The sequence below is a fragment of the Calidris pugnax genome, unplaced genomic scaffold (assembly GCF_001431845.1).
Source record: "Calidris pugnax isolate Ruff unplaced genomic scaffold, ASM143184v1 scaffold147, whole genome shotgun sequence".
Lineage (NCBI taxonomy): Eukaryota > Metazoa > Chordata > Aves > Charadriiformes > Scolopacidae > Calidris > Calidris pugnax.
In genome coordinates this window covers 4,755,011-4,771,121 of record NW_015092359.1, presented here as the reverse complement: position 1 = coordinate 4,771,121, position 16,111 = coordinate 4,755,011, and the positions used below count along the sequence as shown (strand labels likewise).

The 16,111-nt window shown below is 43.3% G+C and overlaps 1 protein-coding gene across 2 annotated transcripts in view; it reads left to right on the top strand.

Annotated features, from left to right (window-relative positions):
• Positions 1–9,992, top strand: part of SLC24A3 (solute carrier family 24 (sodium/potassium/calcium exchanger), member 3) — a 163,898-nt gene extending 153,906 nt beyond the window's left edge. For both annotated transcript variants that reach the window (XM_014962393.1, XM_014962392.1), the window contains 2 exons: positions 8,262–8,327; positions 9,385–9,992. In XM_014962393.1, coding sequence (XP_014817879.1) covers positions 8,262–8,327; positions 9,385–9,534 — 216 coding nt within the window. In that variant the 3' untranslated portion in view covers positions 9,535–9,992. The remainder of the gene's footprint in view (positions 1–8,261; positions 8,328–9,384) is intronic.
• Positions 9,993–16,111: the final 6,119 nt, after the last annotated feature.

Sequence of the window (16,111 nt, the reverse complement as noted above, 5' to 3'; positions counted from 1 at the left end):
GAAGTATTTTAGAGAACAGGAATTTTTGCCTAAGGATAAACAGCCAGGTTCTTTTGTTCACATCAGCATTTGGGAATATACTCACGTGTCTGTCCATCACTCCCTTGCCTGATAACTTCAGCCAGTTTCAGCAAAATTTGACAGCAAGTTAAAAGTCTTAGAGACATTACATTCCTTTCATGCAAACAGGCAGCTAGAGAGAGAAGGAGTAACCCCAGCATGAGCCTTGTTAGACATCAGAGAATCCAGAGGGAAGTGGACACTTGAGAAACACAGATCGAGATGGCAAGTGTCACTGCTTTGCTACTCGGTGACCGGTTTGCTATTCACTGTTTTAATTCAAGGCACTGTGATGAATCTTACAACTTTAGGACAAAGCTGGCCTTAATCTCCTCACAGCCAACATCTGTGTGTCTGTTTCCTGCCCTGTTCTGGCCCAGATATCTGCATATAGACCACCTTAAATCCTCTGAGGAAAGAGGGAGGATGGGTTCAGTGGTTCTGTCAGTCACTGGGGCAAACATTAAGGTGAGGATAGCAACAGGGTGGGGACTCTTAAGTGCCTGCAGGGGTTCCTGCTTCCCACAGCATCACCCTTCACTTCTGTAGATGTTGCTCTCCATCCTGCTTTGGGGTGCCAGACTCTTTCCAGCTGTCATGTTAGCAACCACAACGTGATGCACCTGGTATCACTGCAGCAGCAATATACAGTTTGGCAGGTATCAATGGATTCATGTATGGGCCAATTCCAAAAACCTAGGTGTGGGCATAGCAGCAGGTACATACTAAAGCTACTAACTAGTCCTTTCAGCTTCATGGAATAGTTTGCATGTATGGTGTGCACTTGCTCCCTTGGTTTCATGACTGGGAGGCTGGGGTGATTATACTGTAGTAGAGCAAAAGTCCTTTTCAAAGCTCCTAACAACGCAGGAATTCTCTCCAATCATAACCCCTTGCATTTCTTGCTTAACACCTTGAGTGTCCGTGTGCAGCACGCTGTGTTGTGTACTCCACGGGGTGTACCATCTGCAAAGTGAACAGTGTGATACAGAGCAAACCAAGGATGCTTTCGTAAGAGTCTCAAAAAGCCTCCATTTGAAAGGTCCGTTGAAACGTGCAGGAATGCAGAACGTGTCTGAAGTTTCAGTTTGTTGAGACCCCTGTCTCATGGCAAGACCTGGGGAATGTAGGATTGACACTGAATTTCCACTGTCAGGCGGGGACACTGCAGGAAAAGGATCCCCAAACAGACAAAGGACCTGCAGCTTTTTCAGCCAAGGGACTGGAAACATAGCAGAGTCCTAATATTCTTGAATGAGGTAATTTCTCTTGTATTTGGACCCTGGAGCAAAACCAGTTTGGGTTTTGGCAATAGCTCCTTGTTTTCCCTTCAGCAACTGCCAGAAAAGAACTGGAGAATGGAATCACATTTCTTTTATTTCCATTGTTTTTCCTCTGCTTCAGCCTCAGCTCCTTATTGCCTGCAGGAGCTGCGTGGGAATAGCTGGAGCTGGTGGCAGAATCTTTATGTTTGCTACAAGAGAAGCAGGGAGAGAGCCTCTGTTCATATTCAGACAGAGGAGATTTTGAACTTTGAAACCTTTCATGTGTGATCAGTCAAAACAGAGTGGTCTTCTGGCCTGCTTTACCTGCTAGATAGAAGCCAAACCTCAAAGGAGAGTTTGGGAATGTGGATTTTTCCTCCTTGCAGTATGAGAGTGCTTTGTCTGCAGACAGTTCTCTCCTGGGGAAGAAGCATTTCCTATTCTTAAACGAACAGAGAACTGGGGTTTTCCTTCTATAATTAAGAAGGCTCCAGCTGATGCCCCTTTTTCGCTCTTTGCTAAAAACTGAGTTTATCTCCTCCCTTAATGTGAGTTTTGAATGTTTTGCTAGACTTATTTTCCCTAACTTACACATTGTCACATGCTCTGAGAAAACCCATTCCATTGCACCTCGTAGGAAATGCCACTTGTCTCATGAAAGGGCTGCTTGACTGATTTCTACCATAATTTTACAGATCAATGACACATTTTTCTAAGCTTTTGTACCAAATTTCAGAGTCTTCTGAGCTCGTAATTTGAAGTCACAATAAGGAATAGGGCAGGCTACAGTGATAATCAGAGAAATGGGAATCGTTTGTCAGTTAAAACTGCATTCCCAGAGCTGTAGCCTTATGAGAAATTTGTGAATCACCACCAAGTAGTCCAAAATCAAATGCAGAAAAAGAAAGGATCCTTTAGGCAAGTGTGGAACTAAAATGAGAGAGAAAAGAGAAATAAGTAAACAGTGAGTATTCAGCCTAGTTTGGATTTAACTCTCTTAGAACCACTGAGCAATACCGTATAAAACAATTCATGGTTCTGTATGATTACTTTTTGAAAGAAAGAGATGGGCATTAGATTAGAAAATGCTGAAATGCTGCCAGAGCTGGCCAGAAGGTTAAAAAAAGCAGCAGCACGCCTACTCCTGTGGCTTTTGTGATTCTAGCCATTGCTGTGGACCGTGATGAATGGCTGGGCCAAACAGGAGGAGATTGTAGGAAAGCCTTTAGCATGAACAGGTAGGATAAAACAGTAGGAAGCTGCTCTACCTGCCTTTTTGTTCTGATGAGCAGCCCCTGCCGTGCGCCAATTAGTTCAATGCTGTGCAGAGTTTCAGCAGATTTAGAGCAAATCTGAACCTGTCTCCTTTGAAACCGTGTGTTCTCTTTGTTTGCGTTAGATAAGTCATAGCAGCATTTGCTAGAATTAAATGTCCTTGTTCTCATTAGTATTTGGGGGTTTCCATTATATTTTCAGCGAACTGTTTCCAGAGGTAGGCGTAGCCTGGCCAAGAGCTTTGGCAGCGGTCCTCTGATTACTCTTAATGCAAGAATTACATACCTCAGTGCCCAGTAGCCAATTTGATAGAAAGGAATATGTGGTCATACCCCAAACAATGTGGGCTATTTGCTCAAGCCTATCTCGCTCAGCTATGGTGAACGGAGAGTGCTCTAATGTGACCAGTGTGTCGGGGAAAGTCACTGCTGGCTGATCTAACACTGGAAAATCCCTTCTACCACCAGTGCAAGATGTACTGGAGAACATCTCTGCAAATCCTCAGGCTGCAGCCCCCCAAATGCTTGGCACTGAAGCTCCAAGGAGACCTTCTTTGTTGGAGTGAGAATATTTAGGAAAAACAAAAAAAAAATCCCTCGAGGACCAGACTACCATTGCATTTTGGACCTGAACAAACCCAGACAGCTTTCATTCTCTTCTCAATGTGAGCTGTAAAGCCTGCAAGAATCTCAAAGCACTGTATGACTCTAAGAAATCTTTACATTAAGAGCTATATGGGCAAAAGACTTCAACAGGAGTTATATCTGCTATGACGGAGGTTTCTTACTGGTGTAAATCAGCTTGCTCCAGGGCTGTCTTAAATAACCCAGAGACCCTGAACGTATGCCATTCTCCATGTGTGCGAAAGTTTAGTGAGGTCAGACTTACTGCGTGTGCCAGAAATGCATTGTGTGCAGCTGGACCCCCTGCACACACCGTGCAGAGCTGCCCAGTACGTAAGCAGTGAGGCAAATTAATTGGACTGTTTTATGTGCACATAGAGTTAACTCCACACCATGTACACTGACAGTCCAGCATCTGGAATTATCCCAGCATCCAGCTGTGGAATCCATCTCCCAGCTGTCCCGGGGCAAATCTGCTCTGAGGATGGGCTTACATCTACGTCAGTTCGTTCTAAGTGTCTTTCTGCTGTTTTTCAGTCGCTTCTCATTGTTTTATAGTCCTTCTCACCCGTTACCTTTGTCCTCTCCTGTCCCCCTTTCTGCCTGCTCCATGGTGTGGCAGGGAGATGTCATGCATGCAGCACCTCCTGAGCCACGGTGGAGACATTTGGAATTCTGCACAGCTTTTATAGTGCTTTGAGCTCACCAACAAAGTTTTTTTTTTTACCCAAAGAGTTGCAATTTTCCTTCCAGAAAGTCCAGCTGTGATACGTATGCAGTTCAGCCAAGTGAGCTTCCTGACAGAGTGCATTCCACAGCTAGCATTTGCTCACCCAAGGAAACCACCCTTCGCTATGTACATAGAAGGGTTTTAATGCTGCTGTTCCGTGGCAGAGTGAGGTATTAGGCAATGACCCTAATAAATGGTCCCATTTTTTTGCAGAGCAAAAAGCACTGGAAAGTGAAAACTGCGTTCGAAAACACCCTTTCACCCCTCGCAGGAAATCCTTTCTTTACGTGGGACTAGTCAAGCCTCATAAAAGGAAGGTTCTTGTTATATAGGTTAATTAATAGCTAATTGCTTTGCTCAGCAGTGGGAGCTGGGCTAGACCCCAGGCCGGGAGCATTGCTAGTTAAGCCTGAATTGAGAGCTGTTAATCTGAAGTGAAACTCAGGTGTTTTAAGGCGGTTCCACTGCAAGGAAGATTGGTGCTCACGCTGCTGAAGGAGTTGCCATCTTTGCTTTGCCCGTGTGGGATCAGCATGATGTGTGTTACTGTTACATTTATAAGCCTGTCATAAATAATTAGCATACACTTTCTCCTTTTAAATAATCCTTAATAGCAACTTTTATTCCCCTCAATGACCTCCAAAGAGGAGCCTTGCAGATAGTCCAAAGAAAGCAGCCCCAAACACCTCTCTTTGGAAGCCTTGTCCTCAGAAAATGAGACACAGAGGCCTTTGGAACGGTTTTCTTTCCAAAAGTCTGCTGGCTTTATGGAGGCTAATGATGTAACTGAGAAGAAGCGTCTGCACTTTAGGTTGAATTCAGACATTTTCCATGCTAAAATAATTCCAGCTGCTTCTTTTGCTTCCTTTTCCTGTAGATTCCTTTCCGATTGATGTATTTCATACTGACAGTTTTTACAGATATTGGCACCGGGCAAACAGAATTCCTGACCAAAATCCAGACAGGAATTTATTGTAAAATAGTGTCTGTCTTCCCTAGCCGGCTGCTGCTTATTTGGGGTAGAGGGGAAGGTGACTTTAAATTTGTATTTTAGTTACACAAAGTTAGTTTGGGGTTTTTTTTGCATTTACAGTAACTACAATGGAAATCCAGGTTAGCTGTCATGTGTGGAGATGCTTTGGCAGGGGGGTTGGACTAAATGATCTCCAGAGTTGTCCCTTCGTTAAGGACCTTATTAGGTCTCCCATATCATTTTGTGATTCTGTGATAAGGACCGTTTGGATCAGTGGGAGCAGGAGAAGAGGAGTGAATGAAGCACAATGGACTAGTCCATCTCTACAGGGAGCAGTAATGTGTGCACAGAGCCTCAGATCAGCTTTCCCTGGCTCCTTAGTGTAGCAGGAAATACGCTGTAAGGTATCAAAGAAAAAGGTCTTCTGGGTCAGAACCTGACTTTGTCTCTCATCCCAAGAGCAGCTTCATGTTTCAGCCAAACTTTGAGGTTTGCTCAGGACTGGTAACAGAAGCTGCAGTGGCCTTAGAGACTTCTTCTCTAGCTGCAAAAAGATACTTCTTCCTGTCCGCCAATTACAACCTGCAGTTTACATTAACAGTGGGATCATTACATTTTTCACCTTCAGTTATGCAGGCAGTCCCAAAATTGGCCTTCGCATTCTGAAGCAATCCAAGGCCTTCAGTTCTTTGGACAGTTAGTCTGGTGTATTTTACATGTAATGGCCATAGGAATATAATAGTCCCATTACACATACGTAACACTTACAGCTTATGTCTTAAAGAAACCCCGTAATACCTTTAAAAACAAATGATCATCATGGCCATAGCCTTTTTTAAGATGGCAAAAATCAGAAAAGAAGCAAAATGTGCCGTTTGTTTAAGCCCGTATTTTAACATACGTGAAGGTAACAGCAAATCTCAGGCAGCAACAGAGCTCCACAAGTTGGTGGGAGTACAAATGCTGTAACAATTCCAATGAATAGTAGCTGTGCAAGACCTATTCATGCTTACCATGGTTTATTAGAAGTACAGCAATGTGTCGTCATGCTGGATCTTGAGCATGTACAGGAGAAGAGAGAAATCCTTCCAAGACTGTCTTTATGCAGCACACTTGACCTTGTCTCCAACATGGATTTGCATAGAGCATCCTGGGCGTACGGAGTTCATCGCAGGCTTAGGTTTGCAAAATGTCTGAACCAATAATCATTTCCTTGACTCTGGAAGTCAGACTCTCCCCTCAGTTGTCCTTGGAGAATGAAGCTAAATCATTCCTCTGGATTTGGGAACAGTGTTTGGGTAAAAAGTTTTTCCTGACTGTGATGGAAAATGATACAAGTGCCTCAGCAGCCTTGCATTCATGCAATTCTAGGGGTGCTTATCATGAAATTAGCAGTACCCACTCCTCTTGCAAACAGGCTTCTTTTTTGCCTAACTGGAAGGATGTGAGCACCAAAAAGTGGCCAGTACACTATGTACCATTATTTTATTTGCGTTGAGAGTTGGGAAAATAATAGCATAGTGTACAAGTTTAGCTTTAATTGTTTATTGGACTAAACCCAGTTTAAAAATAAGAAATAAATCCAGCTGTTACAAAAAGATGTGTTGTTTGAGGTGGATGAACTTTCATTCTGGGAACTATTTTCTTGTCTGCAGATCATTTGCAGGAATGGACTGATGTTTTTGCTTTTCCTTGTATACGAATTAGAACAACCTGAGCAATTAAGAATTGGCTACCAGCCCAATTAAGGAAGATCACTGCATTTAATTTTGCTGTTTGACCTCAGCAGCAAAGTGAGGTGTGACTGAAAATAAACCTGCACTGCACAAAATCTAAGTCTACTGAACAAACAATAGCAATGTCCATTTCTAAAGCATCCTTTAAAAATACTCATACATAATTTCTTGCTAAGATCAATCTCTGCCAGGAAACTTACAGTCGGTTACTGATTTAAATAAGAATTGGTTTTGGTGACAGTCAGTTGAAACTCAACTTCTCGTAGGGTTTCCTTGCACAGAAGGTGCAGGGGAGGAATCATAGAATCATCTAGGTTGGAAGGGACCCTCAAGATCATCTAGTCCAACCATCAACCTAACTCTGACAAAAAAACCATCACTAAACCACGTCCCCCAGCACCGAATACAATGGGCTGTGTTACCTTAGAGTGGCCTTAAGATCGTAATTGATATTAGGTGGTCTAAAGATTTACAGTTCAGTCACCAATGGCACCCAACCCACAGCTTCTAGCTGCTTCACTGGAGAAGCTGACCTTCCTTAGGAAGAAGTCCTCCCGTGATGATACTGTGGGTGATACTATTTGAGAAGATCATATGAAAATACCCAGAGGGACAATAATTAAGCTCCCCAGGAAAAGAATAGGAAACTGAGGAGAAGTGTGAACCTAGCTGAGGAACAGGATGGGAGAGGTGGCTTTACTCCCTGAGGAGAAGTGTGAACCTAGCTGAGGAACGGGATGGGAGAGGTGGCTTTACTCCCTGTAGTCTTTCTATGTAGTTTTAGGTTTATGTCACATAAAACAATGCTTTTAAATTAATTTAGGGCTTAAAGATGCAGGTGAGGACCTTTGATTTAGAGATTCCAGAGCCTCTAAAAATGGCAGTTAAATTACTCCATAGCTTCAAAGACCTGTGCCTTGGTTCTCCACTTGGGCAATGGATATACTTGTGGCTCTGCCATGGAGTTGGCTACCACGGAGCCTGTGATGTGCCTGGATACCTAAGCGGTGATATCTCTGTGCAGTCCTACAGACAACAAGTTGTCTCTTTGCCTTCTTTGCCTCAGTACTAAATAAGTGTTCAGCCTGTGCTAGTGTGCCATGATACATTGATACCAATGGCCTTCAGCAGGTGAGGTTCAGGCCATGATATTACTGACTTGTTTCCTTCACCAAGATGAGTAAGAGTAGGGAAGAAAGTATGTGTCTGTGTGTGTCTTTGTTTATTTTCCCCAACTGTGACGCATTAATTGGTCAGGGCAAGTTTCCTTTCCCCTGTTTGTTCTTACTAGGCTCATATAGGAATTAATTGCCAGAAAGATAATTCCATGATATAACAGAATAAACGATGACAAAGCCCATGTGGAGGTGGAACAGTTTGAAATGCTGTTAAGTCCTAAGGATACTACTCTAATAATACTCCTCCTTTGGCAACAAGGAGTAGGCAAAATAATCTGCGATGTAATGGTCTGACTTGGTGTTTATGACTTGCAAGCCAGTGTTTAGCAACTCAGCAATTTAGGATTACAGAATTATCAGCCAAGAGAAATATCATTGCTTGAAATTGTGACCTGGTTTTATAAACTTCCTTCTTTTACAGATTCGGTTAAACAGCAGAGGACTTATCTATTCTGTTGGTCTCCTGCTGGCATCTGTCTTTGTCACAGTATGTATATAGTATTTTGTTCTTCGTTTCCAAAAGAGTGATTTGTATAGACCTTCTCTTCACCTGTTCCTTTCTCACCTCCAGCTGTAATAGTAGTTGCAAAGTCCGTTGTTACAGGGTAGGAATGGTCACCCCTGGTGTAAACTTCCCAGGAGGCACATTCTGGCCCCATGCAGAACCTATCGCTGTCACCAATGGCTCTCACGTTTGTATGCCTTTCATGGGGGGAGCCTGGGAGATCCATTAGTAAACAGTAGGTATTTTTCGTGCTAGAATTGAAGCAGATCCCTTGATGTATGGACTGGATCCATTCTCCTGTTGGACGGGTAGACAAAGTGCTGTATAGTTTGCTTTGGCCCTCTGTAGGAACCTTCTGAAATACAGCAGAGACCAGGACAAAGAGTGCCTGGACGTAGAATCATAGAATGGTTAGATTTCTGTTGAAATTGGTGCCTCACATTCCTTGACCTGTCCAAGTCCGGCATAGCAGACTAGAAATGATAGAGAGAAGAGGATTTATGTGACCTCTTCCAAATCTTGAGACCAGCTGCTGTGGGGAGTCCTTCTGTGTATTGCACGTCAACACAATTCCCTCGTACACAAGAGCTTACTCTTTTAAGAGATCTGTGTGGGAGCAAACTAAGCAAAGTCAAACACAGCCTTAGACTGTGTGGCTCTAGATGGAGATGCAGAGGGACACATGAAGCATTTTGAGTGAAGAAAAAGGAACCTGGCCTTTTAAAATATTTCTGATTGAATTAAATTGGATTGTTCTTAAGAAAAAAAAAAAAATAAATCATGGCAGAAACTTAAGGCCCTTGGGCCAGGACTCGAGGTGATGTAAGTCGGTGTGACTGAATGGCTGCAGTGAGGCCACTCTGATTTACTTCAGCTGTGGTCTTCAGCTCGCTTGTTGCAGCTTGTTGCATTGTGATTGCTTCCAGGTGACCACGATCAATAAGGGGAGAGTCATCTTGGTGCTCCTGTAATAGAGAAGGGGATTGACCACTTTGTTTGAAATGTTCTGCTGTGGTGGCTTACTCTGTGTTTGTTGTAGGTTTTTGGCGTCCACATGAACAAATGGAAACTGGATAAGAAGCTAGGGTGTGTGTGCCTTTCCCTTTACGGCATCTTCCTGTGTTTCTCCATCATGACAGAATTCAATGTTTTCACCTTTGTGAACTTGCCAATGTGCAGAGATCACTAATGCAGGTGGCAGACTGTCGGGAGGAACTTCCTTCTTACCTGTGCAATACAAACCACGGCTGGCATCTCCTGAACGCGGTGCACCTCCGAGTCGTGATGTAGATCCTGTTCACTGTTCATAGGACCCGTGGCCCCATCTAGGTCTGCCCTCTCCCCGATGCCCCACAACCTGGAAAAATCCTGCATCGATGTGAAGATTATTTTTTTTTTTCGACATTCATGTGATTTCCTAGCTCAGTTTTTGAACAGTGTGACTGGGACTCTAGATGAACTGGCTGCTAACTGGCATCGAGCCAGGCAAAACTGGTCTGCTACAATTCCTTCGTTTTTTTAAGTTATTTGATGGAAGACTAATCTAATTTATGAGTTAAGACTATTGCTACAATGCAGAAGAGGGTACATCGTACACGGGCTGATTTTCAAGGAGATTCATGGGAAATTTTTTTTTTTTTTTTTTTTTTTGGGTTGGGGTTTTTTTTGGTTTGGTTTGGTTTTTGGTCCTTTTAGGGGTTTTCTTTTTTTGTTTTGTTTTGTTTTGTTTTTTTTAATTGCCAGAGATCAACGTCCTCTCTTGCAGCTTCTCCTTCTGAACGCTGGGTCTCCTGTAACAATCCAAAGGTCACAGGGCAGTGTAATATGGGAATACAATTCAAGGTACTTGGCGTATGAATGGATTTACTGCGTATTAAAAGAAGACTGTCAAGGCAACAGAAGATGACTTTTTTACCGTAAATAATGAATCTTGTACAGGTGTGATGAGAAATGCAAGGTAAACCTGGATTCAAAGGGTAAACACTGCTACCATTTTACTACTAATGTTGGAGTTTTATTACTATGGTGTTTATGGTATTTCCAAGCAATAGTTTGATCGCCAGCCCAGGAGGGCTACCAAGGAGGTGTCCTGGTTTTTAATGATCCACACGTGGAAATGGAAGGTCAGAACTTTCTCTGCTTCATCAGATTTCTTGTTTTGGGGGGATTCATGTCTTATTCATTCTGAGAAGGACATAAGTACGTGTTGGAACTTTTCTAAATGAGTTACAGACACTGGTTTCTTTAAAAGGAAAGAGGCATATTTTGCACAGACATAGTTACTGAAGTCATACTTTGCCACTCTTTAAAGAATACACTGGACCTGGCCAGATATCTGTCTTCTTAAGCAGTTGAACTTAATCTAATAACAGATCATGTGGATTCATCACCCCCTGCTTTGGGAGGGAGGAAGACACAGAGAGAGAGATGGCACTTTTTAAAATGTGGAATATCTTCAATGCAGACTCACTCACAGATCTTAAGTTATTGTGAAAGTTTAGCTATTCATCGTTCCAATATCCCTGGTAGATTTTGTATAATTCTGTATTAATATGCAGGCAGATTCCACCCCATGAGAAACACCATCACAGCTTCATTTGTATGTATTGGTACTGTGGATTCTTGCCAGTGCTGGCTCTTGTATTTACTTTAAGCACTGATCACTTCTGATTCATTTGGTATGTTTTTTCCTCTTCCTTGTATATGTTCTACTATGAAATGTATTAAGATACTACCAGCTAGGTGAATGTTTTTGTCTATGGTACAAACAGTGGCAAATATTGGTAGTAAAGGCACAGCAAACCCTACGTAAAAGAAAGGAAAAAGAAAACACCAAACCTTAAACTATAGCAGGAAAAAAAAAAAAAAAAGCCAAACTCCAACAAAAAGAGCGCCCCATTCACAGACAGAAAGCCACCTTTTATTTCGTTTGCACTTTCGGAAGTGATTTTTTTCAGTTTAATTTTCTTTAGACAGAATGTTGTCGATGGAAATATTTACACCCTGTGGTTTCCGTTCAGCTCAGCACCTGCTTTTCTTTCTTTCTTTGTTACACTGAACCTGTGGAGGCACCGGCGGCCGTTGCGCTACGCGCGTGCTGAGGAAGCCCGGTGGCAAAAGCCGCGTAACAGCTGGCCTTGGGTGGACAAAAGCGTGCTGTGGATCCCTGGCAAGAAGGAGGAAAGGTCCAGGGACGGGCAGTAGAGTCAATGACATGCCTGCGTCGTCATTTTTTTGTTGTTCTGGAAAAACAATTGTGTTGCTACTTGTTGAGCTATGCAGCCTGTTGTCCGAGTAGCCTTCTCGTAACTACGCCCGCTGGAAGTCCTCTCGCGTTAGGAAGCCCACTGTACCTTCCTGGGGTTGGGGTGGGTTTTGGTTTTTTTTTTTTTTTGTTGCCGTTGTTTCTTTTGTTGTTGTTGTTGTTAATGTGATTAATAAGAAGAATAACCACTAAAATGCCTAAAATACTTCCTTAAATCAAATAATGTTAGCAACAATGTGGCGCGTCTCACTAAAATCCACCCCACAAACACACAGCTATACTCTTGTAGCAAGATGCAGTTGCTCCTAAGCAGAGTGTTTCCTTGCTGACAGAGGGACAGATTTGGGGAAGGTAAAAAAAAAAAAAAAAAAAAAAAAAAAGAGAGAGAAGTTTCACGTCAGGGCCTATTATTACTTCTATTTTGAATATTTATACTGCTGCTCCAATGGAGCCAGTTGGATCTATTTCTACGAAATAGCCATTACCTATCCCGTGGCACAAAAACTGCATGAGTATTTTTTAGGAACTTTTCCTATGGGTGTGCATTAAATACTGTAGTATATCGTAGCTTTGCATTGTGTGTAAAACCTGAAATACCTTGTTTTGACATTTGTGTGTTGTGCAAGAATGTTCTGCAAGTTGTTTGTTCGAAGCAGAAGCAAAAGGTACGTTGAACTGCCGTTATTTGTGCCATATATGAATTGGTAAGCACTTCCTACATTGGCAGATTGGGTGAGATGTGCTTACAATTGTCAACCAAATCAACCAGCGCAGACCTGGTTTGGAACAGGATAGACCAACTGAATGTGTGTGTGTTCTTGTTTTCTGTCTCCAAAAGAGAGAGCCTCTCAAGTTCGTTAGCGTCATCGAAGCCTGGGGGAAAGTCCCCGAAGCAAAACCCCCCCCTGAGCCATTTTTTAGCATCCTTCTTGTACGACAACTCCGAAACTCAAGTAGATGGTTACGTTCCAATGCAGTGCACCTTCGTAGCTTTACTTTATCCAGCCAAGCAGAGGACTGAGGCTGGAGGGGTTCTCTTCTCTCCACGTTAGATGCTGGAAGCCAGTTCCCCGCTGAGCAGCTCTGCAGTGCCCATTGCTGCCTAAACCACGGGCTGTTCTTGGGATGTGGGACCCCATGGAGGGCAGCTGCCCCCCTGCTCTGCACGGGGAGGCGTGGGGTGGCACGAGGCTGTAGGTGGTGGGGCTGGGGCTTGGGGTGACTGGGGGGAAGGAGAGAGCTGAGGCACCAAGGGGCTGTGGAGAGGCCCAGGATTTGGGGGGGCTGGGGGAAACCAGGGGGTGAAGCCAGGTTGGGTTGGGTTTATTGAATGTGACCGCGAGTCATTTGGTGGTTTTGTTCTTCTGAAAGCAAGGGTCACCTTCACGTCTGAGGCTGCTCTGGTCTTGGGACCAGTCGACTGTTTTTGTTTCCATTCCGAGCGCTTTCAGACGATTCTTAATGAGTATTTCAAAGGGAGATTAAAGAGCCGTCTCCTCAGCGGAGAGCGCGTCGCTGCGGCTCTGACCTGAGTTAAATCTGTGATCCCTTGCTAGTTTCAACTCTGCTCAACATGTGGATGGCCTTCCTTTGACAGTGGCTCAAAGGCAGAATGACAGGATAGGATATGAGGAGGTCGTAAGACATGCTGGAAAAACTGCTTTTGTCCCTACCAAAGGTGAATTTTATACTTTTTTTTGCCTTTTTTTCCCATTTTTTTTGATGTACTGCACTTTTTTTGGTAGGTTGTTTCTACAGTAGGAACACCAGCCTGATATAAGGAGATTTTCACTGGTATCATTTGGGGTTTTTTTTCCTGTGATGCTTGGTTTTTAGCTTTCTGTCCTCAGCTGTGTCGTTGAAAACAATTTATTAGCATGCTTTGGATTTGTGATACTAGTGCTTGTGGAAACAAATGCTCATTCTTAACATTCGGATGGATGCGTGACTGGCTTTTTTCTTGATGATACAAATCAGGTACAGAACAGCAATGTGGTTTTAGAAAAACAACATTCGATGTAGGTGGAGCAACCTGAGGGTAACCTCTAACACCCTGCTGTCAGAACAGGATTTTTTATATGCCTTTTCCAAATAACCCTATTCATACTTGTGAGATAAAATGTAGATTGAATATTGTTGGATAACTTTTTAGAAAACCATAACTTTTTGCTGATTGACAGGTGTTTCTTATATCAAGTTTTTTGGAAGCCCTATTCCTTTCAGATAAAGCTCACAGAGATGCAATAGTGTAAGGTTTTATCTATTTCAAAGTTGCACCACTGGAGCTTTAAACTTGTTTATATACTTTAAAAATCATTCTCAGTGGACCATGCTTAACTGGATTTAAATCTGCCCTGTATTCATGAAGTTTCACTTGATCGGTAGCCACTGTAAGTTAAACTAAAATATACTTAAATCCAGGTAAGAACGTCCATATTAGATTTGTACAACTTTAACTGAATCAGTTTAAAGCCGTGCTTTTAAGGAAAGTGGTGGAAGTTTGACTATTTGGAAGACCTCGGCTACTTCACTTCAAATTTAAGGAACTGCAGAGTTTGGATATGCTGAACGGGTGGACCAAGTGTAATGCAAGGCTTAAAGTTAGAGAGTTTGCAATATTCACTGACTTGAGTGAAAGTGGACCTCTATTGAAAACAACAGCAAAACCCCAGGGATCGTTTTGTAGGATCAGCGCACATGTTCACAGCAGTAAGTCCTAAAAAAGGACTGTTTTTAAGGTTTAATGAACTTTTTGTTTTCTTATCTGAATAGATAAAGGAATAACTATTAATACAACTAGGAACCTCTAAGGGAATTTACGTGAATATTCTGTTAGCACTTAGTGGCCTCAAATCTGAAGCGTATTTCAGAAGTGCATCTACTTCCACCCAAACTGCTCTGACTCATTTCAATCTCTAGAATCAGTCTCAGGTGTGGACCAATCCATGCCTTGTAAAACTTTCTAAAAGTTTTCTTTATTCACAGGAAAGCAATGAGGGAAGAAATGGCCGTTTGTTTCATTACGTACCAAGGGATATAATTTGGCCCTGAAATCTATTGTTCACCGCCCTGAAACAGCCAGAGATCTAAGCCAAGTTATCCAAGTTTGGGCAGAACCATCTGATTTCAGGAAAGCTTCTAAAAAAAAGCACAATTTCTTTAAAGCAACAGATTTTGTAACAGATTTATATAGTTAAATGACTTTATCATGGTATATTTTAGGTAGTTTTTTATTTTACTTTTCTAATAACCTTGCAGAACAAGTTTTTAAACTTTCCATACCAAAACAACCGGACAGAAATTTTGTCAGTACGACCTTCCTCTGCCGGGCAGGATTTGAATGGTGCTAGAAGTCAACACGACCATTTTACAGCAACAGTTTAACGTCACTTTTTTTTGCCAGTTGAGGGAAAAACATAACATCGCATGCCTGAACCTACGAGGGTGGTTTTAGTTTGGTACAGAAATGCTCAAACATTGAGCATTTGCCTCCCAGGTTTCCCAGCAGTGAGAAAAACGTGGGGAGCTTGGATTCCGTGAGGAGCGATCCCTGTTGCTGGATCTTTTGTCTATCTCATGCTCTCATGAGAGGAAGGGGCTGCTGGTGCCCACCACCCCTTGGCTACTGGTTACTGCCTGCTAGCTGGGAATGGTAGTTACTCCTCCTTCATAGTAGAAACACAGATTTTCCTTAGGACCAAGGCTTACCTTAATTCTGGTCAGCGTTGTCTCCTGGCTGAGAGGTGCTGGAGCAGGGGAGGAAACAAGCGCTCCGTTCACTTTGTGCACGTAGAGATAGAGGTTTGGTTGTGGAAGGGGTTAACTGCAGAAAGGTTTTGTGGAGAAAGAGGCCTGTAAGTGAGTTTTAGTAATCACAGGGATATGTAACTGCCATTGGGAATGAAAAATAAAGACCTCTGCACTCGTGCAGTGGGATCTACATATGACCAATGGGGGTCACCTCAGTAAAGCAGTCCCCTGGGTAGCAAACCACCACATCTCTGAAGGAGACCTGTTGGAATAGTTTCTGTCCAGAAGTGGTACCATCAGCGTTACGGGTGCATGGCTACTGCACAGCCGCAGCCATTTAGTGAGTGTTGGAGTTTCAGAGTTTTCCAAGGGAAACAGCCATGGGATAGCAGGAGCACCGATGTCCTTCATGTCCTCTGGGATGCTTCTCCGTTCTGGGCAGCCTTCATTTTCCATGGCTGCTGTGGTTCCTGAGAAAGCTGGACCTCGGGCAGCTCTGGTCCCAGCTGGCATAGCTGTGTGGGCTGTGGCAGAGGCTGTCGGGGTAGCCACAGACCACGCTGCCCTTGCCCAGCCCTCCTCAGTTGGGACGGACTTTGGAGCCCTCCCGGGCTCTTCAGAGCCCTTCGGAGCTCTCGCGGCATCTCTGGGGACACCCAAAGTGCTGCTCCCGAGGGACACTCCCATTCAGACATTGGAATGGGCTGCCCAGGGAGGTGGTTGAGGCACCATCCCTGGAGGTGTTCAAAAG